This window comes from Cavia porcellus, unplaced genomic scaffold, assembly GCF_034190915.1.
Source record: "Cavia porcellus strain 051 isolate PalLab524CR breed Dunkin Hartley unplaced genomic scaffold, mCavPor4.1 scaffold_1, whole genome shotgun sequence".
NCBI lineage: Eukaryota > Metazoa > Chordata > Mammalia > Rodentia > Caviidae > Cavia > Cavia porcellus.
The window spans coordinates 236,628,716-236,651,089 of NW_026947484.1; the positions used below are offsets into that span (position 1 = coordinate 236,628,716).

The 22,374-nt window shown below is 45.8% G+C and overlaps 1 protein-coding gene across 1 annotated transcript in view; it reads right to left on the reverse strand.

Annotated features, from left to right (window-relative positions):
- Positions 1–926: 926 nt before the first annotated feature.
- The window catches only part of LOC101787599 (protein FAM228A), a 29,242-nt gene continuing 7,794 nt past the window's right edge, over positions 927–22,374 (reverse strand). Inside the window, exons 6-7 of the mRNA XM_063231667.1 lie at positions 7,946–8,081; positions 927–1,266 (exon numbers count right to left, since the gene is read on the reverse strand). Of these exons, the coding sequence (XP_063087737.1) occupies positions 1,096–1,266; positions 7,946–8,081 (307 nt within the window). The 3' untranslated portion in view covers positions 927–1,095. The remainder of the gene's footprint in view (positions 1,267–7,945; positions 8,082–22,374) is intronic.

Consider the following 22,374-nt stretch of genomic DNA (forward strand, 5'->3'; position numbering starts at 1 on the left):
ATGTCCCAAGGGCTGGGGCCTCCAGCACGTCTTTATTTCCGACTAAATGTAACCACTGGGCAAAGGAGGGCCAGAAAACAATTCAAAATACTAGAATTTAGGGGCTGGGGGTTTAGCTCAGCGGCATAAGCACCTGCCTTGCAAGCAGGCGGTCGTGAGTTCAATCCCCGGTACCGATAAAAATGAAAAAGCAAAAAAAAAAAAAATACTAGAATTTAAACACCCGTGACTTAGTCATTCCGGGTACTGGCCCAAGGCACTAATTAGGTAACTGGATAAAGTACAGACATAAAAGAGCTGAGACTATAACCTGTAACACCTGCAATCCCTTACCCTGGGAAGCTGAAGCAGGAAGGTCTCAAGTTTGCACCCAGTCTTAGCTATGTAGGGAATTTCAGGCCACCCTGACTACAGAGTGAGACCTCTCTAAAAAAACCAAAAAACATGAGTTTCTGCTTTCTTACAGGAGAGCTTGGCAGGTCAGGCCTCACCAGGGAAAGCAAACTCCTGGCCAGCGCTGGGGTTTTAGAAAGCAGGTTTCCTTGGTTCTGAGGAGAGGGGTAGGCTGATGTCAGGGTACCGCAGTGCTCCCCTTTGACCTGCGGACCCAGATCTGCCCAGGGAGACCCAGCTGGCTCTCTCTGAGGTGCGGCCTGGGGCGGGGAGGTGCGCTCTGAGATGCCGATGCCTGGAAAAGGCCTCCCCCCAACACCGCCATAAGGTGCCCCTTGGTGGGGGTCCCTGTGAGCCCCCCACCCCCGTGCTCCTGGGGTAGGGCACTGTGGCAGAGGAGGGGACAGCTCCCCGCTCCTATGAGGGACCCAGGCTCTTGGCGTCTGACACCCTTAGCAGGTGTGAGTGGTGGTGACCCTGGGGCAGGACCTTGGCCCCTCAGGCTGGGGGTGGGGGATACAGCGGGCGTCCTCTGTGGTTTGGGCTTTTTAATGAACACAAACAGCTCACAGTTCACGGTTCACAGCAAGCTCAGTAAACAGCAAGTGGTATTACTGGGCTATTTCTTGTAACAGCTCTCCAGTTCTGGAGAGAGAAAAGGCTTGTGCGGTGTTTTAACTGCTGTAAGGCCGCAGGCCGGAGTCATCTGCAGTGAAAGGCTGACGGTGGCCTGGCCGCCGCCTGCAGGGACACCAGGTGCTGCCCCAGCACCTCTGCCGTCATGGCTCCTCCTCGCGCAGACAGTGAGCCCCGTCTCTGTCGGTGATCCCCAGCTGCCCAGGATCGGGGGCGCTGCTGTTGGGCCCCTAAAACCTAGTGACAGGAGAGAGGGCTGAGGGGGTGTCGGGACGAGGAGGCCCCTGGAAGCAGGGGACCCCACGGTCCCTCCCCACGCGGGCCTCCTCCTGAGCTGGGACCCCCTTTCCGCGGGCTCCCGGCCGGCTCTCCTGTCCCACGGCCTTCCCACGCTCTGATTGCTGCAGCTCGCACCTGAGGTTCTCCTGGCCTCGAGTCCATACACCTGTCTGCAGGGCTGGCAGCAATGACCAGCCATCCACAAAGTGTTTCCCTGCCATGTGTCAGGCAGCCAGGGACACTCGCTGACTGAAAGCCGGCCCACAGAGGTGCTAACACACCAGCTCCAGGCCAGGCCTGCACACAGGAGGGAAGGACACACCAGCCTGGTCACCTTCCTCACCATCAGGCATGAGTCCAGACGCCAAGCCTCAAAGGTGGCAAAGGCCAGCAGTCAGCCCGGAAGAGGGGTATCTGCCCACCTGCCCAGTGCTGGCCACAAGCAAAAATAAACCTCCACTGGGCGTCAGCCGCGTTCCCCACAGCAGTGGCAGTGACCCACAGTCACATTAGGGTCAGAAAGAAACGAGCCAAGTGAGAAACCTGCACAGCAAAGAAGCAAAAAAATGAAGACAGCCTGCATCCCTTATACGGGCAAAATATATGCTAATATTTTTTTTTAAAGACAACTGGGAGAAAATACTTGCAAACAACAATCAATAAGAGGTTAATATCCAAAACACACAAGTAACTCAACTCAGTAGCTAGAAAACTAATAGCCCAATTCAAACCAGGGGAGAAGTCTGGATGGTTATCTTTTCAAAGACACACAAACGGTCCACAGGTATATGCTCAGACAGATGCTTGGCTTTGCTCACTGCCAGGGAAATGCAGTCAAATCCAGGCTGCACAGAAGCAGCCCAGGGTGAAGACTGTGACCATAGTCAAGGGCCCCACCACACCCCAGGGCTAGCACTCTATGCCCAGGAGGAATCCCTGCATTAGTAGCACAATGCACGCCAGGATCTGCTGCTGGGGTCTCCTCAGCACAGAGGAGACAACCCACTCGCCCACCCACTGATGGAGAGACCAACACCCAGGCAGAGAGTTTCAGTCCAGGACCGCAGGGTCCCCATCAGAGAGACTGGGAGGGAATCCTGGGGCCGCAGGCTCGGAGAGGGGAGAGCTAAGTGGGGACTCTCCTGGGATTCCTTGGGGGCCCCAGAGTCAGACCAAGGCATCCACAGAGCTGTACTCTGCAGAGAAGTGGTCAGAGGGAGTGGTCCTGAAGGAGAGGGCGGTCCAGTAGAATTTTTGACCTCTAGCACTGTTATACACAGCTGAGTTAGACAGAAATATTCTAGGCAGTCAGACAGGGCTGGACCCTCCAGTGCAGAGGACTTCAACCTTGGAGGACACAGACCCCTCTCTACTTCGGGCCAGATCTCAAGACAAAAGTTAAAACTGATGCAACCACAACCAAAGTATAAACATCAGGGACTGATGTTCTAAGTAGGTATCACCTTGAGGCAGCCAGAAGGAGCCACTAACCCAACCCCTTACCCGCAAAGACCCTCTTCTGTATTTGTGCCCCTTGCTGCATGACTCACCTCCCCATGTGATCTCCCTGAGTAATCACACTCCTAATCGTATTGGTTGACCGTAGTTCTGTCCCACCTCAGGCCCCCCCTGCCTTTTGAGTTCCCATTTTTCCCCATCTTGGACCTACCCCATACAGTGGTTTTGCTCCATGAAAGTCCCTAGAAAAGACAGAGTCTTTGTCAATCTTCATGGGACCCCTTCTGTCTCTCTAAGACAGAAGCTTTCTTTCAATAAATATATTCTGCTTTTAACCTCTGTTGTTCCTAAAATTCATTCTTCAATTTTAGAGAACATGATCTCGTACCAGACATCTACTAGGTTGGGAGCTTGTTTCCCCTGTATCATCTCCTGTATCATCCCCAGCAGAAAAATTCCCAAATACAAACAAAGACTTCAATATACAAAGAAGTGAGGTTTACAAAACACCAAACAACTATGATGAAAAAAGAGGCTCCCCAAGAGATAGCCTTGCTAAATTGCCAGATATCCAATAGGGAAAAAAAAGCCCAAAAACTAGAATTTTAAAAGCAGTCAGATGCCAATCACAACCACCACCCTCTTCAGCTGCAAGTAGCCTGATCAGTCCTCAGCCCCTGGCCCCCTCACTGCAGGTAGGGGTGCTTCTTCAGAGGAGGGAATATTACAGAAAGCTAAGTTAGGCAGAAATGTCCGAGGCAGACAGACAGGCCTGGACACTCAAGAGGTCAGTGCAGAAGAGGACCTTGGGAGGAGGCATCTTCACTGAAGGCAAGCTCCCCTAGGGATGGACAGCAGGGACTCATGTTCTAAGTAGGCATCAATCACCCTGGGAAGAGGAACAGGACCCTTAGCCACCCCTTCCAAGAAAGCCCTTGTCTGCCCATGTGCACCTGCCACGCAACTCGCCTCCCCATTTGATCCCCATTTAATCAACACTGCCTAAGTGACTACACTTGTAACCTCACTGGGTCACCACAGCTTGTGCCGCCTCACCAGCACCGTGTGGGCTGCCATGCATCAATGTTACCTCAGCGACTACACTCTGTAATGTTACTGTGACACCTCTGTCCCACCTTGAGCCCCCCTCACCTTGTGGCTTTGCTCAGTAAACACCCTTGGGAAGCGGGGATGGCGGGCACCCCACTCTCTGGGCCCCCTTCTGTCCCTCAGACAGAAGCTTTCTCTTCCTCAATAAGTTCTTCTACATCAGTCAGAGAAAAACAAAAAATTATATATCAGAATTTCAGCAGACTTCTCAATACAAATCTTAAAGGCCAGAAGAGCATGTGAAGTATTTCAGCACTAAACACAAATAACGTCCAACCTCAGCTAACCTACCCACAAAGCTTTCTTTCAGAATAGGTGAAGAAATAAGAGTATTTCACAAAAAAGACCAGCTCAAGAGACTTATGACTCCAGCATTCCAAAAAGCACTCACCAATTTCCTAGGCAGAAGACGTGAAACCAAAACAGGTCAAAACCTCGTGACACAAAAACACCAAGTAAGGTCAACAGGTAAGCAACAAAAAATAACAAGAAAAGAAAAATAAGCAAGTCAGTAACAGAGAAGGCAATAGAGCAAACAACCAACACTTCTCAGCGGGCCTCTCAATGTTAATGACCTCAATTCCCCATTTAAAAGATGAGGATTCATAGACGGGATCAGAAAACAGAATCCAACTGTCTGCAATGTGCAAGAAGTTCACCTAATGCAAACAGATGTTCACAGACTGAAAATTAAAGGGTACTTCATGCACCAAGACCTGGAAACAAATGGGGTAGCAACTTTAATCCCAGACATGTAAACTTCAAGCTAAAGCTGACTAAAAGAGACAAAGGAGGCCACTACACCCTGCTCCAGGGAAGGATGTATCAGGAAGAAACACTGGTAAGTATTTCTTCACTGAGTATCAGGGCACCTACCTTCATAAAACAGCACTGCTGAATACAAAAGACTCCAAACATGTTAACACGCCCAGAGTGGGGATCTTAGCACCCCACTTTCACAAAGTCAGGTCAACTAAACAATAATCACAGAAACATTAGAATTAAACCACACCCTCAAACATACCGGTGTACTTGATATCTACAGATAGATACCTACATCCCAACACAGCACAGTACACGTTCTTTTCCGCAGCACACGGTACTTTTTGCAAGATAGATCACACATTAGTCCACAAAGCCTGCTTAAGTAAATATAAAGGTTTTGAAATTATCCTGTGTGTACTCTCAGACCACCATGCAATGAAAATAGAGTTGCAGAAGAAATAGCAGAAAAGGTAGAAGCATCTGGAAAACTAACAACACACCTATACACAACCAGTGATTATAGAAAAAGTCAAGAAATTTAAACTCACCAAAAACTCTGGGACCCCAAGAAAGCAGACCCGAGAGAAAAGTTCATTGCAAACAATGCCTCCATCAGGAAAATGGAGCAAGCTCCAGTGAATAACCCCATGAGGAATTCTAAAATACTTGAGAAACACAATTCCGGCCAAAACAAATTAAGGAGGGAAACTATAACATTAGAGCAGAAATCAATGACATGGAGGCTAAAAACAAACAAAAATAATGCACAGATCGGCAAATCAAAGCACTGGTTCTTTGAAAGAATAAACAAAACAGATAGGCCCGAGGACTTACCACATAGTGCAGCTAGAAATGCAAAAGATGAAGTCACAACAGACACTGTCAAAATCCAGAATATAGTAACTACTTTAAAAAACTCAATTCCAACAAATTGGCAAATTTTAAAGAAATAGATTCCTAGATGCATATAAATTACCAAAGCTAACTCAAGAAGACACAAATATGCTAGACAACCCAGTGACAAGCAATGAAATCAACACAGTAAAAAGGAATCTGTCAGCTGGCATGGTGGTGCACAGCTGTGTAACAACCACTGACAGAGAACTTACGTAGTATTAAGTTGGAGAAGTCATCTAGAAATGATTCAGCGTACACAAAGGACCTTGGGAGGAGGCATCTTCACTGAAGGCAAGCTCCCCTAGGGATGGACAGCAGGGACTCATATTCTAGGTAGGCATCAATCACCCTAGGAAGAGGATGGCGTGTGTGTTACACGCCAATGCAACACCACTGCACACACGGGACTGAGCAGCACGTATTTTGGTACCCACTGAGGGTCCTGGGGCCAACTCCTGCTGATACCAGGAGAAGGCTATGCTTCAAATTTGCTAGGTTAGATCGTAAGTGTGCTCACCACTCATGCACGCAAAAGTGTGCGAGGCAGTGAGTGTGTCATTAAGCTTGACTGTGGCCGTCTCTTCATAACGCAGGCATTATGAAGGGTCAACTCATCACATTACACAGCTTGAATCTTTAAAAACCAGAACTGAGCCAGACATGGAGATACACGCCTGTAATCTCAGGACTACGGAAGGCTGAGGCAGGAGAACGGCAAGTTCAAGCCCAGCTGGGACAATTTGGCCACCGAGGGAGACTGTCTCAAAATGAAGAGATGGGGATGTAGCTCAGTGTGAAGGCCCTGGGTCCATCCCCAGCACTGCGGGCCTGGCAGGAAGCCTGACCGTGGAAGGGCTGACCATGGTCAGCAGAATCACACTCAGTGGAAACTGCTGGGGAGCGTTACATCAGAACCTGCCAGCTAAGGAGAATTTGTTCCTCCTTCAAAAGTCTGGAGAGAGCAAGGAGACCACAGAGGACGGATGCTGCCAAAGACCTGACCAGGTTTTCAGGTTGGAATGAGGGGGAGAGGCTCCCCGGGGCCCCTGGTGTGGCAGAGATGAGCGGCCAGGAGGAGGTGTGGGGAGGGCTGCCAAGCCACCCTCACTGCAGCCCTGCAGGCCCTGGGCCTGCGTGCACACACACACACACACACACACACACACACACACACACGTGGGTCTGCCCGGGGTCCTACCCCCTGGGCTTCAGGACCAGGGAGAGGACTGAGGACAATCAGGCCATGCGCCATGAGTGCTGGCTGATATCCATGCTGGGAAAATTCCTGCACATGAAATACCTTTTCCTGCTTGTAAAACACCTAACGTCAAGCCAGCCTGGGCAGTTTAGCAACTCAGTGAGACTCTGTCTTAGGATTTAAAAAAACAAGTCAGACGTGTCCCTGTTAGCCCAGCATCTATGGAGGGAGGAGGATTCCTGCCACCCTAGGCTGCACAGAGAGCTCAAGGCCACCCTGAACTACATAATGAGATCCTGTCCCCCCAAAATGGGGAGCTGGTGATGTCCCTGTGCTCAGTCCAAAGGCCCTGGGAGCAAATGCGCCAAATATCTAAAAATCTCCCTGTTGTGCTCTAACTGAAGCTCCGAATATGCATCGTTACCCTGGTAACCCTGCGCTCTGTCCCAACCTTTGTCCCCCTATGTAAGAGACAATTGTTCCTGGAATTAGCTGACCACAAGTTGCCAAGATCCCATAAAAGAGAAACTCACTGACCACTAGTGACAAAACTTCCCGTAAAGGCAACTGACTAAGCAAGGACCTCTGTCTCCCGGGCCAAATAAGGGAACCAGAGCCTTCTTCACCCTTATCCCCTCCCACCCCTGCTGTGTGGCTCCCAAAAATCTAACCTAGTTACACAGATTTGCAAATTCTAATGCTACTGTGCCGCTGGGTACCACCCTAAATAAAGCGCTCTTTTTTGGATGTCGTCTCATTTTTGGGGTACAACACTCACTTTGCTTCCTTTCTTTGTACAAATTTCATTTCAAAAGTTACCCCCTACCACTGCGACGAAACAACAAATTTATGGTCAGGTTTGGGGTAACACGGGGTGGCCAATGGTAGAAAGTGACAGCAGGGTGGTGACCGCAGGAGCAAGGCCCAGGGCCCTGGCCCGGCTCCCCTGCCCACCGGTAAGCCTGGGTCCCCAAGAGAAAACAGGGCACGCCTCGCTCCACAGGCTTCCTGTCTGGCTTCCCCAAAAACACAACCCCAGCATCTCTCCTGGGCTCCCCCCCTGCTCTCCTGCTCCAGTCCATGCTGTGGCCTCCTCTGATCTGATCCCTGATCTCTGATCTGAGGGCCAGGCTCTGCTCGGCCCTGGACTCGAGGTTCCCGCGGTGGGCCCCGCTCCCCCGGACCCCCAGACCTTCCCACCCCCCTCACCTTCTCTGCAGCTCCCGTGGTCTCCCGGCTGAGCCTCGAGCGCCGGAACTGCCTTTCAAACAGGATCTGACTCAGGTCCGAGGTCAGCTCCTCGCCCTGCAGCAGCTGCTCTTCTGCGCCGGTGAGCAGCTCAGGACTGCGTGGGGAAAAGCAGGAAAACGGTCCCAGGTCAGGGCCACAGCTGTGCGGCGGTGCTGGAAGGCAGCCTGGCTGCACCCTGGGTGGGCGTCTCCAGGGCCGCGTGGCAAGGCCTGGGCCCCTCGGGCGGTGTGGGTGGCCTGGCCCCAGGAGAAGCGGCCTGGGAGGCCCGGGCCCTCGCCTGTTCCTGCCTCTCCTGGCTGCTGACCTGAGCCGTGTGCAGCTCGAAGCATTGGGCCGCCTGGTAGTGGACGGTAACCTCCCACCTGGGAGCTAAATGGAACATTTCTCTGCAAGGTTTTGGTTACCACAGCAACGTGAAGGCCACTAACACAGCTCTCCTCTCAGCCACACCACGCTCACTTGGCCCGGAGGGGCTTGCGACTAACAGGCAGCTCTTTTCTTTACCAAGAGGAGATTTTTGAGCTAAGCCAGAAAGGGCCATGGGACACAGGTCTTGTGCCATGCTCAGGGCCTGCTCAGGACTTGGTCGTGAAGCCCTGGGAGACGCTGAAGAGCTTCCCGCAGGGCAGGACTGAGCAGAATCTCGGAGGCCTGGGGAGACCAGGGGAGACCAGGGGATGGAGGAGAACGGACACAGGACAAGCAGCGGAGCAGCGGGAGAGGGGACGGAAGGAATAGGCAGAGGAAGCCTGTGTGTCCTTGTGGAGCAGGGAGAGACAGTGTCAGCAACGCTCAAGAAAAAGTGGTTTAAAACTGATAAAGGAAGCACAAAGCCAGAAGTAGAAGATAAAACCTAAAAATCACCAGGGGAACCAGAGCATCCAGTGATGCTCAGGACGGAGGAGAAGGGAAGTGTCTCAGCAGCACAACATGCAGCAACAGCCCCAGCACCTCAGCCACCTTCTCCTTGACAGAGGTGCCGAACACCGTCACTGGGAGAAAGACAGCCGCTTTAATAAATGGTGTGGAAAAACTGGCTCTGCACACGCCCAAGATTAAAACTGGACCCATGTCTTTCACCATGCACTAAGCTAGAATCAGAATGGATCAAAGCTTTTAATATTAAAACAGAAACATTCAATCTGCTGGAAGATAGAGTAGGTTAAACTCTTGAAGACACTGGTGTAGGTAAAGACCTTATAAACAAAACCCTGATTGCACAGAAACTGTCACAAAGAGTCAACAACTGGGGTCTCACCCTACTCAACAGCTTTCAGACAGCAAGAGAAACCACCAAGAGAGTGAAGAGGCACCCACCACATGGGAGAAAATGTTTGCTAGCTGTTCTCAGACAAAGGATCACTATGGAGAAACAGAAAGAACTCAAAATAATCAGTTCTCCCGGATTTAAAGACCTAATCCAAAAAAGGGCATCTGAGATGAACACACACTTCTCAGACAAAGAAATATAAACAGCAAATAAGTACGTGAATAATGTGCAACCTCACTGATCTTTTGAGAGATGTGAATTAAAACAACACTGAGATTCCACCTCGCCCCAGAAAGAACGGCTACTATCAAGAAATAAACCAATAACAAATGGTGGAGGGGCTGTGGGGGAAAAGGAGCCCTTCTCCACCGTTGATGGGAATGCAGACTGGTGCGGCCAGTGGAAGTCAATGTGGAGATTCCTCAAAAAACTAGAATTGGAGGTCCATTTGATTCAGCTATTCCTCTTCTGAGTATCTTCCCAAAAGAATTAAAAATATCACACCATAGTGATGCATGTACACCCACATGGAAACAACTTAAATGCCCACTGACGAGGAATGGATAAAAAGATGTATTTTATACAATGGAGTACTACTCAGCCATAAAGAATGATAAACTGGAAACTTTTATAGGTAACTGGGTGCACCTGAGAACATACTCATTAGTGAAATAAATAAGACACACATAAATACTATATTGTTTAATTACTGTGATACACTGCAAGAAGAAACGTGTGTATGTGTATGTCTATGTATACAAGAAAACCGTTAAGACGGTTGTACCACAGTTTCCTCTGAGTCCCCTGAAGAGAAAGATTTGTGCTGGTGTTGTTTGGACAACTGAATGCAGATGGCTTGTGTTCTGGGTGAATGATTTGGGGATGACACTGCACAATGTATGTACCATTGTTGCCCTTGACTGATGTGCTTTGAAATTTTGTGGTAGTTTTTATTTTTTCTTTCTTTTTATTTTTGAATAAAATGGATTTGGGAGAAAAAAAAACCCCAGCACAACAAGACTTCTGCTTCTGCTGGGGGCCACCGTTTATCACCCGCTGCAGTCACTAGAAAGACGTCCACGGACGCCCAGGGAAGTCCCTGGGCCGTCGTGGGGCCATGCCCAAAGAGGGGACAGCTCTGCAGAGGGAGCTGACAGTGCACAGCTGACCCGCCCTGCCCACCTGGGAGCATCCAAGTGCCAGGGCAGAGACGGGGTCTGCTGTGCCCCCAGCCTCTCGGAGGGTTTGTATTCCAGGGCCTGGCACTGCAGGGCAGTTAACCTTGGTCTCAGCCTCTTCTACCCCTAATGGAGACTCCCCAGACCCTCGCAGACAGCCTTCCCCAGAAACTACCTGCAAATGAATCAAACAGAAACTCTGAAAATGCACAATAAAATAACTGAAAATAACAACTCAACAGAGGAGTGTGACAGCTGCCAGACACGGCACAAAGCACAGTATTTATAATCAAGTACAGGGACAAAAAAGATTAAAGATACATTTTTAAATTAAATTAACTTTATTTTGGTACTGGGAATTGAACTCAGGACCTCACGCTTGCCAGGCAGGCGCTGTACCAATGAGCTAAATCCCCTGGCCCTGAAAAATATATGAGAAATGTAAGAGACAGAAAATACACAATGAGAAAATCTAAAACACGTTTAACAGGAATACTCAAAAAAGAGAGAGAATATGCCATATAACAATCAAAGAGAAAATGGCTAAAAACATCCCAGGAACTAGTTAAAGACATTAGTCTCCAGGTCCCAGGAGACTTGTGTTCCAAGTAAAAAACACTAAAAAGTCCACATCGAGAAATCTCCTGTAACACAATAAAAACAGAAAGGACAATGCATCCAGGAAAAATTATCATCAAAGGAACAACAGTGAGACTGGCAGCTAATTTTCAAAAGAACAACAGACAGCAAGACGTGTGTTGAAATAAAATAACCGCCAGCCTGGACCCCTAACCCTGTGGAAACCCCCGGGGCAGCCGCTTTCTGGGCTCCTTCGTCCTCAGGCAGACGCTCCCTCTCTCTCAGTGAATTCCTCCTCCTCTCAACCTCCGATGCTCCTGGAATTCACTCCTCAGCATTCTGGACAGCTGGCAGGTGGGGAGAGTCATCCCCTGGATCCTTTGGAGCTCTCCCACCGAGACAGCTGGATGGAGACACAGGACGCTCTTCCCCCTCTGTAACGCTTTTTGAAGGTGCTCGAAAAAGAGCAGTTTGATGTTTTTCTGCACATGCGCATAGCCTAGCTAATCCCTAAAGCCAAAATGGCATGGAGAGGGAAGCACTAACTAGGATGCTCTGTGGGAACGCCCAGACTACTCGCCTCGAAAGAAGAGCAACGATCTCTGTTTCACATAAACTCGGCCCTGTCTCCATGTCCTGATGCGCAGAGCTGGCCGGGCCACTTCTTTGTCCCTTCAGTTGGCTCTAAGCCATGTAGATCGGCTGGCTGAGGAGCTGATGTGTAGTCCTTGAAGCAAGGTGACAGTTGCTGTTTCCCTGCGACTCCCAGAAAAGCATGGCTGAGCCAGGCGGGATGGAGAGCCGTGCTCCATGCTGAGCCTCAAGGAGACTTCCAGGACAAAAAGGACTGGACATCAGAGCTGAAGCACTGACCCCAAATTATTAGATACTACTCAGTTGTTACGCAGATCTCTCTCTCTCTCTCTCTCTCTCTCTCTCTCTGTGCCTTTCTTGCCCTCTGCAGTCACAGAGGTGATCTCAGGCCTCCTGAACAGCCCAGCTAACAGCAGTCACGTATTTCCTGCTGTTCTCACTGTCACTCATCCCCGAGCCACCCCCCTCAACAGAGTTAATAAAACCCTGTTTGGACTCTGGTCACCATCTTGGTAGGACGTAGGACCACCTTGGCTTCCCATAACAATATATGTGTCTCAGTGTCTTTAGTATTGCGGTGGGTTGTACTGGAAGTGGAAGACTGGAATTGACATGCTAGAATTCCAGTAACTTCTCCAAATACAAACCTTCCTGGTCTGTGGTGAGAACAGGAAAAGGACCTCTATGGTGCTTATTTTACATCTAGAATCCTACTGTAGGAAAGAAGGAAAATGGTCAAAATTGCTTATGTTCAAACTTTGTTTACATTAGGAAATAATTCTTAGCCAGGGGGTGGCTCATGCCTGTAATCCCAGCACTCAGGAGGCTGAGGCAGGAGGATTACTGCAATTTCAAAACCAGCCTGGACTACAAAGTGACCTCAAGGCAGCCTGAACTGTATAGTGAGACCCTGTCTCAAAAAAGACCAAAAAATTATAGCTAGATCTGGAGGAACTTAAAATACCAGACTCCATCAACAGAGGGGCCTAAGAGCTAGTGGGGTTATCGTGGCTACTGCAGCCCCCCCCCCCCCGAACAGTTTCTAGACGTCCTGGCAGCCTCATTTCACTCATGTGCCAAAAGGTAAAGGAGCTCGGTACTTGTTAGTGTGGTCGAGGCCTTCAGAAATCAGGTTGAAACCTTTCCCTGCAGAACAGAAAAGGCACAAGAGGTGGGACAGGTTTTGGTCTCAGAAATCCTCCCCAGATTTGGACACCCCAAGAGTTTACAAGTAACAACAGGTCTTCTTTTAAGGCAACAGTCACAGAGGGTGTCTCTTGGACACTGAGCATTCTCTGTCGCCTCCACTGTGCATGGGGGCCACAGTCCTCAAGAAAGGTAGAAAATATAAATGAGACCCTAAAGAGACATCTTCACAAAATGGTTCAGCATACCCACCTACAGTGGCCTCACTTAGCACTGTTAGCTCTCTTCAAAATAAGAACAATGCCTCAAATTCTAGGCCTCAATCCACTTGAAATACTTCATGGATGCCCTTTTCCCATGATTTTTCTCTTCCATAGAGAAACAGATGTCTTACTGATGGTTATCACCTCACTGGCTAAGTTCCAACAGATTGAGGGCCTGCCTGGGCCATGGTTGGTGACCTTTCAATCCAGGGAGCTTCACTGCCAGAGGAGGTGGGTTCCTGCACACCATCAGAGCCCTGGGACAGTTTGAGATCCTTGCTCCCAGTGGTCAGGATCCTTGCTTGCAGCCACACTAGACTGAGCTCTGAAGGTTTCAGGCCTGCCTGGGCCATGCCCAGTGACCTTCTTTCAATCCAAGGAGCTGTGCTGCCAGAGGAGTCCCAGAAGCCCACGACACAGGAGACGATTTCCAACACACCCAGGGGAAACCTTGGAACAACACTTGAAATCTTGAAACATGGAAATATAGGAAAACGACAAAACGAAACCAAAATACAATCGCAAACATCCAGCCCATCCCAAGAAAGCCTAGGAGCCATGTACATAGAAGAAAATATATGCCATACACCTGAAATAATAGTAACTGAAATAAAGAAGCAACTCTGGAAAACTTTAAAGGAATTCAAACTACAAATAGTCTCCCAGGTAAAAGAAGAAATGATAAAAGTAACAAAAGAAATGCTGAACACATCTAAAGAAGACACAGTTAAAAAATTAGAAGAACAAAACAAAAAGATAGAATCCCTGGGTGAACAATATAAGAAACAAACAGAATACATAAAGCAGATTCAAAGAGATATACAGGAAATCAAAAATTCCATTGAAAGTTGTCAAAACCGCCTCAACGAAATTGAAGATAGAATTTCAGACCTCGAACACAAGATTGCAGCCAGTGAACAGGAAAGGAAAGATCTCTTAAAAGTCACAAGGAACCAGGAAATAACAATCCAACAGCTTCAAGATCATGCAAAGAAAAAAAACATACAATTGATAGGGATAAATGAAAAAGAAGGGGACACCACAAATGATATCAAGAGACTATTTACAGAAGTAACAGCTGAAAATTTCCCAAACATGAGAATGGAAACTGACATTAGGATTAGTAAAGCATATAGAACTCCAAATAGCCATAACCAAAATAAAACTACACCTAGACATATAATAATTACCATCCCAGAAATCTAGCATAAAAGTACAATATTAAAAGCTGTTCGAGAGGAGAGATCACCTATAAAGGAAAACCTATCAGAATCACAGCAGACTTCTCAACACAAACAATAAAGTCAAGAAGAGCATGGAGTAAAGTATTTCAGATCCTAAAGGAAAATGATTTCTAACCTAGACCGATGTACCCTGAAAAACTGTCCTTCAAAATGGATGGAGAAATAACATACTTCCATGACAAAGAACAGCTGAAGAACTTCATGATCACCAAGCCAACCCTGCAAAAAATACTGAAAGACAGTTTAGATACACATAGGAAAAAAAACACGAAGCAAGGTAGACAATTAAACAGAATGGAAAGATAAAGATGCAACAGAAGAAAGATAACATGTCAACAATAAACCAATATATAACAGTTATAACCATTAATGTAAATGGTCTCAGTGCACCAATTAAAAGAAACAGACTGGCAGAATGGATCAAGAAACATCCAACCGGCTGGTCCGAGTGCAGTGGTGTTTACAACTAATTGATCACAACCAGTTACAGATTTCTTTGTTCCTTCTCCACTCCCACTGCTTCACTTGACTAGCCTTTAAAAAAAAAAAAGAAACATCCAACCATATGCTGTCTACAAGAAACCCATCTAACCCAAAAGGAAACTCACAGACTGAAAGTCTAAGGATGGAAAACAATACTTCATGCAACAGGAACACACACAAAAAAAAGCGGGGGTGGCTATTCTGTTTGCAGACAATGTGAACTTCAAACCAAGAATGATCCTAAGAAATAAAGAAGGTTGGGCTGGGGATTTAGCTCAGCGGCATAAGCGCCTGCCTTGCAAGCACACAGTCATGAGTTCAATCCCAGGTACCGATAAAAAAAACAAACAAACAAAAAAAAAAAAACAGAGAAAAAGGTCATTACATACTGCTTAAGGGAAAACTTCAAGAGGAAAAAATAACAATTTTAAATATATATGCACCAAATTCCAGAGCACCCAGTTATACAAAGCAAGTATTAATAGAAATGAAAAATAAGCAATAACACAATTATAACAGGAGACCTTAACATACCATGGACACCAAGGGACAGATCAACCAGACAGAAAATCAGCAAAGAAATAACAGAACTGAATCACACCTATGAGCAAATGGACTTGATAGACATATACAGAGTGTTCCATCCAACAACATCAGAATATACATTCTTCTCAACAGTATATGGGACATTCTCTAAAACAGACCATGTCCTAGCCCACAGAACATATTTAAGTAAATGCAAAAGAGTTGAAATTATCCCTTGCATGTTATCGGATCATAGCACCATGAAACTAGAAATTAATGATAAAAGAAACTGTAAAAACCCGACAAACACATGGAAAGTGAATAATACACTCTTGAGCAATCAGTGGGTCACAGAGGAAATTAAAGAAGAAATGAAACAATACCTACAAGCAAATGAAAACACAAAAACAAGTTACGGGAATCTGTGGGATGCAATGAAAGCCATCCTCAGAGGAAAATTTATTGCACTGAGTTCCCACATCAGGAAAACAGAATGAATACAAATAAATAACCTGATGTTACACCTCAAACATCTAGAAAAAGAAGAGCAAGTCAAGCCCAAAGCCAAAAGGGAGGAAATTATAACAATCAGAGCAGAAATTAACGCAATAGAGACTAAGAAAACAATCCAAAGAATCAATGAATCAAAGAGTTGGTTCTTTGAAAGAGTAAGTAAAATTCATTAGCCCCTAGCCAACCTAATTTTAAAAAGGAAAGAAAAAGCTCAAATACATGCAATAAGGAATGAAAAAGGTGAAATCAATAAGACTCTGTGAAAATACAGAAGATCATCAACACCTATTTCAAAAACCTCTACTCTCATAGATTCGATAACGCAGGAAAAATGGATAGATTCCTAGAAACATATGAATTGCCAAAACTGGGTCAAGAAGATATAAAACTGCTGAATAACCCCACTTCTATTAATGAAATTAAAAATATAATTAAGTCCTTACCTACAAAGAAGAGCCCAGGCCCAGACAGATTCACTGCAGAATTCTACAAGTACAAAGAAGACTTAATGCTGACACTCCTCAAACTCTTCAATGAAATCAAAAGGGAAGCAATCCTTCCTAAGTCATTCCTGGAAGCAAATATTTCTCTAGTACCTGTTGGGAGCCTGCCGTATTACCCATGAGAATATAGCCACAAGATGGCGTCTGCCTACCGCCTCGCTGCTCCCCCACCCATCGTGTGCCCAAGATGGCGCACACATCCTGCTTCCTGGTTCTTGCTCGGCTTACTGTCCCCGCCATATATGGTAATGATTGATTGCTTCCTTGTTGCCGCCCAATCGCCTGTCCCCACGTGTAATCCCATGATTGGATAACATTAGCTATATAAGCCCAAGTATAGGAAGTGCCCGACGCACAACACGTAGGAAGCCGTCAAGGACGGACGTGTATTGAGGTTGTAGCCCAGTCAATAAAGGAGCCTGCAGAGACAAAGTGTTCGTGTGCTTCATTCTGCGGGACAGACGCGGCGCCGGACAAGTACCAAAACCTGAACCTGAAATATTTCTCTAGTACCAAACCCAACTGAAAAAGAGAACTACAGGCCAATCTCCCTAATGAACACAGATGCAAAAATCCTCAATCAAATATTGGCAAATAGGATGCAGCAAATCATCAAGAAGATCATACACCATGACCAAGAGGGATTCATCCCAGGCATGCAGAGATGGTTCAACATACATAAGTCAATAAATATAATCCACCGTATCAATAAAAGCAAAAGTAAGAATCACATGATCATTTCTACAGATGGAGAAAAAGCTTTTGATAAGGTCCAATATTCATTCATGATAAGAACCTTACAGATAATTGAAATAGATGGTCTTTACCTCAATATGATAACGGCCAACTATGACAAACCAACAGCCAACATCATATTAAATGGCCAAAAACTGGAGGCCTTTACCTTAAAATCAGGCACAAGACAAGGATGTCCTTTATCACTATTCCTATTAAATATAATACTACCCAGGGCAATTAGACAAGAGAGAAATAAAAGGGGTAAAGATAGGAAAAGAGGAAGGTAAATTATCATTATTTGCAGATGACATGATATTCTACATAGAAGACCCCCAAAACTCCATTGAAAGACTCCTAGATATAATAAATTCAGCAATGTAGCTGGATACAAAGTCAGTACTCAAAAGTCTATAACATTTCTATACACTAACAACAAAATCACAGAGAGAGAAATAAGAGAAGCCATGCCCTTCACACTAGCATCCAAAAAAATAAAATACTTAGGAATTAATCTCATGAAAGAAGTAAAAGATCTATACAGGAAAAAATTATAATACCCTGAAAAAAGAAATTGAAGATGATCTCAGAAAATGGAAAGACATCCCTTGTTCATGGTTAGGAAGAATAAATATTGTGAAAATGGCCATTCTCCCAAAACTGTTATACAGATTCATGCAATCCCAATGAAAATAATATCAACATACCTCATAGATCTAGAGAAATCACTCCTAATATTCATCTGGAACTAGAGGAGACCTAGAATAGCAAAACCAATTCTAAGCAGCAAAGGCAAGGCAGGAGGCATTACAATCCCTGACTTGAAATTATACTACAAAGCTACTGTAATAAAATCAACATGGTACTGGAATAAAAACAGATCTAAAGATAAATGGAATAGATTAGAAGATACAACCACAACTACCTACACACTCAAGCACTTTTTATCTTTGATAAAGGGACCATTCTTCACTGGAAGAATAACAGTCTGTTTAATAAATGGTGCTGGAAAAACTGGCTCTCCATATGCCAAAAACTAAAACTAGACCCATCCCTATCACCATATACTAAACTAAAATCTAAATGGATCAAAGATCTGAATATTAAAACAGAAACATTAAATCTGTTGGAAGACAAAGTAGGTAAAAATCTTGAAGACTTAGGGGTAGGTAGAGAATTCATGAGCAGGAATCAAAACGCATGAGAAATACTTCCCAGAATCAATAGCTGGGATCACGTCTTATTAAAGCATGTCAAAAGAAATCTCCAGCATAGTGAAAAGAAAACCTACAAACAAGGAAAAAAATCTTAGTGAACTGTCCCTCGACAAAAGACTTCTGTCTAAAACATATAAAGAATTTTAAAAAATCAGACCCCCAAAATTCAAAGACCCAATCCAAAAATGAGCATCTGAGATGAACACACAGTTCTCAGATAAAGAAATACAAATGGCAAATAAATACATGAAAAAATGTTCATCGTCATTAGTCATTAGAGAAATGCAAATTAAAACAACACTGAGATTCCATCTCACTCCAGAAAGAATGGCCAGGATCAAGAAAATTACCAACAACAAATGCTGGAGAGGCTGTGGGGAAAAAGGAACTCCCCTGTACTGTTGGTGGGAGTGTAGACTGGTGCAACCACTGTGGAGGTCAGTCTGGAGATTTCTCAAAAAGCTGGGATTCGAAGTCCCATTTGTTCCAGCTATTCTACTTCTAGGGATATTCCCAGAAGAACTGAAAACATCACACCACAGTGATATATGTGCACCCATGTTTATAGTAGCACAATCTTGGAAACAACCCAAATGCCCATCAACTGAGGAATGAATAAAAAACATGTGGTGTTTTTAGACAATGGAGTACTACTCAGCTATAAAGAATGATCTCATTGAGATATTTATAAATAAATGGATGCAACTTGAGACCATACTCATAAGCGAAATAAATCAAACTCACATGTATAAATACTGTACATTCTCCCTAGTATAAGAAATGTTAACAGTACATAAGAGTTTATGGTAATCATGATTCTCCATTACATTACTCTGAAGCCTTATAATGATTGCATTCATTAGTTGGAATGGTTTTATCCTGGGTTGTTTGATTCTATTATCTGTGATGGTATGAACAGCTATTTTGAAGAAAACAAGACATTATAATAGCCAGTGCTGATTTAATATCATCTTGCTCTGAAGTCCTTACCATGCTTTTGCTCTTCTGTTTCCTTTGGTTCTATCATGTTGTATCTTATTGGATTGTATTACGTGTGATAGTATAAACAAATTTTCTATGGAAATGAGATAATAGAGTAGCCATTGTTCGTTTCTGTTATTTGGTTCTTTTTTTTTTTTTTCTTTTTGTGGTACCGAGGACCAAACTCACGACCTCATGCTTGCCAGGCAGGTGCTTATGCCGCTGAGCTAAATCTCCAGCCCCTGTTATTTGGTTCTGAATGCCCTGTAATACTTTCATTCTCTTGAATGGTTTTATCCTATTTTGTTATGTTTGGTACTATTGTATATGAGGTTATGCTCAACTATTTCAAAGAAAGAGACATTATGGTAATTACTGTTAATTATGGGTTGTCTTCTGGTGAACTACTGTGTTGCTTACATTGTTCTGTTCTGATCTGCTTTGTTACGTCCTGTTTTGTCTTAATATCTTTAAAATAAAAAAATCTAAATTCCAACTGATTCCAAGAGCTAACAGAAGCTCAGCCTAAAGAAAAGAGACTCCCATACTCCACCCCGGAGACCTAACACTGGTAAAGTGTCTTACTTTGCCATCTCCTTCCGTAGAGCCAGCTTGGGAAGGACCATACACCACGACCCCGTCAACCCCACCAGCTGTCCAGTAGTCGGGCTGGACTCCTGGACACACCACACCTGACTCAAGACATGGGAACCAGTGACTGTCGTTGTGAGCAACCATCATTGGAACACGCCTGTGAACACATAGAGGACTTAAGATCCGTGTTCAAGAACAAAACAAGTCTCCAGATCAGCAATCTAAGATGTGATCTTAGCTCTTTTACTAATCCCTTTACCACTTAAGGGAGAATACAATTCCTCTCTAAGGTGGACACAAGGATATGCAGAATCATTACAACAAAAATGTTGTCAGATATGTGGCCTCCTACCTTTGTCCAGTACATCTGGACTTCCTTCGTGGGTACTCTCACACCAAGGAGATGATTGAAATAAACTACACTACTGTGTCGATGAATTATGAAAGCATTTGATGATTCATAGTTTAGCCCAGTATTACAAGGTAGCTGAGTGACCAATAAACTATACTCTTAATGACCCTGGACATGATAGAATCCTTTCTAACAATGCAACTGAAGCCTCTCTAAAGGATCTGGTAGGCTCTCTATTAATAAGAGTCCTGTCCTGAGGGCTAACAACCATCGTTGTCAAGATGGCTATTTCCAGACATGGAATAATGACCTATGGTTAACCAAGTGGGACATCTTACTAGAAAGGCCCTCAGGAAAATCACTTCAATGCTTGTTGGCTTCACTCTATTAAATCTTGGGATGAACAACTGTTAAGGATTAAGAGCTGGTGGTCAATTTAACGCCAGCTGGATTACATCAGCATGGCGTTGGGCGAGGATGCTCCACCTGAGGAAAGTTGCCAGGATAAATAGGTGGAAAAGAAGGGCGGTGTGGACGGTTGAGGCATTAAGGAGGCATTGTGGGTTCTCCTACAAGTTGCTGTCTGAGCTGTTGGTTCTCCTGGAGAGGCTTTGGTCCTCACATCAAGCATTGCTTTCTGGCGCAGAGGGGAAGATGTGTGCTGCTTGGTCTCCAGGATAAACTCGTCATGCTGCTTCCTGACATGTACCCGACTGTGCTTGTCGTTGGTGGAGCTTGGGGCCTCCGTGTCGCTGAGGACAGCTGTGGTGCCTTTCAGGACAGCCCTGGTCTTTGTTGTGAGTGTGACTTCTCGGCTGCAGCGTAGAACCCTCCTCCCACTAGCACAGTTCCTTCATCCTGCTAGCATAGACTTTCTGGCTTCCACGGCTGATCCTTGGGTCTTCCCGGCATGGATCCGTAAAAGAGACTGGCGTGAGTCCTTGTGGGCCTCCAGTTGAACTCTTGGGAGGCATTGTCCTGAGCTCTGGGTTTTTATCTGGACTCATGTGGGACATTGCTGTGGGGTTTAGGCTCTTGACTAATCTATGTCTTTGGTGTTGCGAATAGATTTCCTGCATTTTCCTGTGTTAACTTCCGGTGACCATTATAAAAATATTATAAACTCCATGTCCTGAACTGAATTGTTCTCTGTGTACAACTCCTGACTACAACAACAACCCCCCGGATAACATTTATACACAATAACCTTATAGACTGAAGACTGATTTGCAACAAACTGGCTCCCCTTGGTACTCATTGGTCCCATGGACCCAGTCTGTGGCCCTGGCTGCTCCCTGGATGGACAGGAAGACACAGGACGGGATCTGCATGGTTATCAGGCAGAAGGGTCAACGGCACTGACAAACCTACAGACTCTAGAAGAGTTTCACTGGTGTGATCATTTGGCTTCTGTCTTTACCCCTTCCCTCGGGTTAGAGGATGTCATGCAACGCATCGAGCCTTAACTAACTACACTCGGTGGGCCTTAAATGACACTGCAGCTGGTCTCTCTCCCCTGAATGAAGAAGTACAATGAATGAGGCGAGCTGTCCTCCAAAACTGAACGGCATCAGCCATTCTAACAGCAGCACAAGGGGGGCAGGGGGGAAGGGGTAAGAGCTGAATGCTGTGTGCACATTCCTGATCTTTCTGCTAATATCTCAATAGCTGTCAAGAACGACAGGGTAATGGCGCGTCAGATTCTGAAATCCCTGGACCTTCTCCTTCCTCTTTGTGGAAAGCTGTTATTGGCTCCTTCCTCCTGATGCAAACCTTTGTTGGCTACATTCATAATCTTCCTGCTGGTGTTATTATTGGCCCTTGTACACTTAATTGTTTCCATGGCCTTGTCTCCTCCAGATTGAAAGCTGTATAAGACAAGAACACCTGGTGCCTGCTGAGGGCCTTTAACTAGACCCTCCGTGGAGCATCTCCCACTGCCAGTCCCAACCAGGACTTCTTCAGCTGCAAGCGCTCACGTCAGTCCTCGCCCGTTGCCCCTTCCCGGCAGTTAGGGTGGGGTACTACAGACAGCGGAGTGAGACAGAAATATCCTAGGCAGTCAGACAGGGCTGGGCCCTTGGGTCAATGTGGACGGAGGCATCTTCACTGACGGTCAGATTTCAGAAGAAAATGCAACTATTCGCTCATACACTTCCCCTGGAGTGGACAGCAGGGACTGCCGTTCTAACTAGGCATCAATCTCCTTG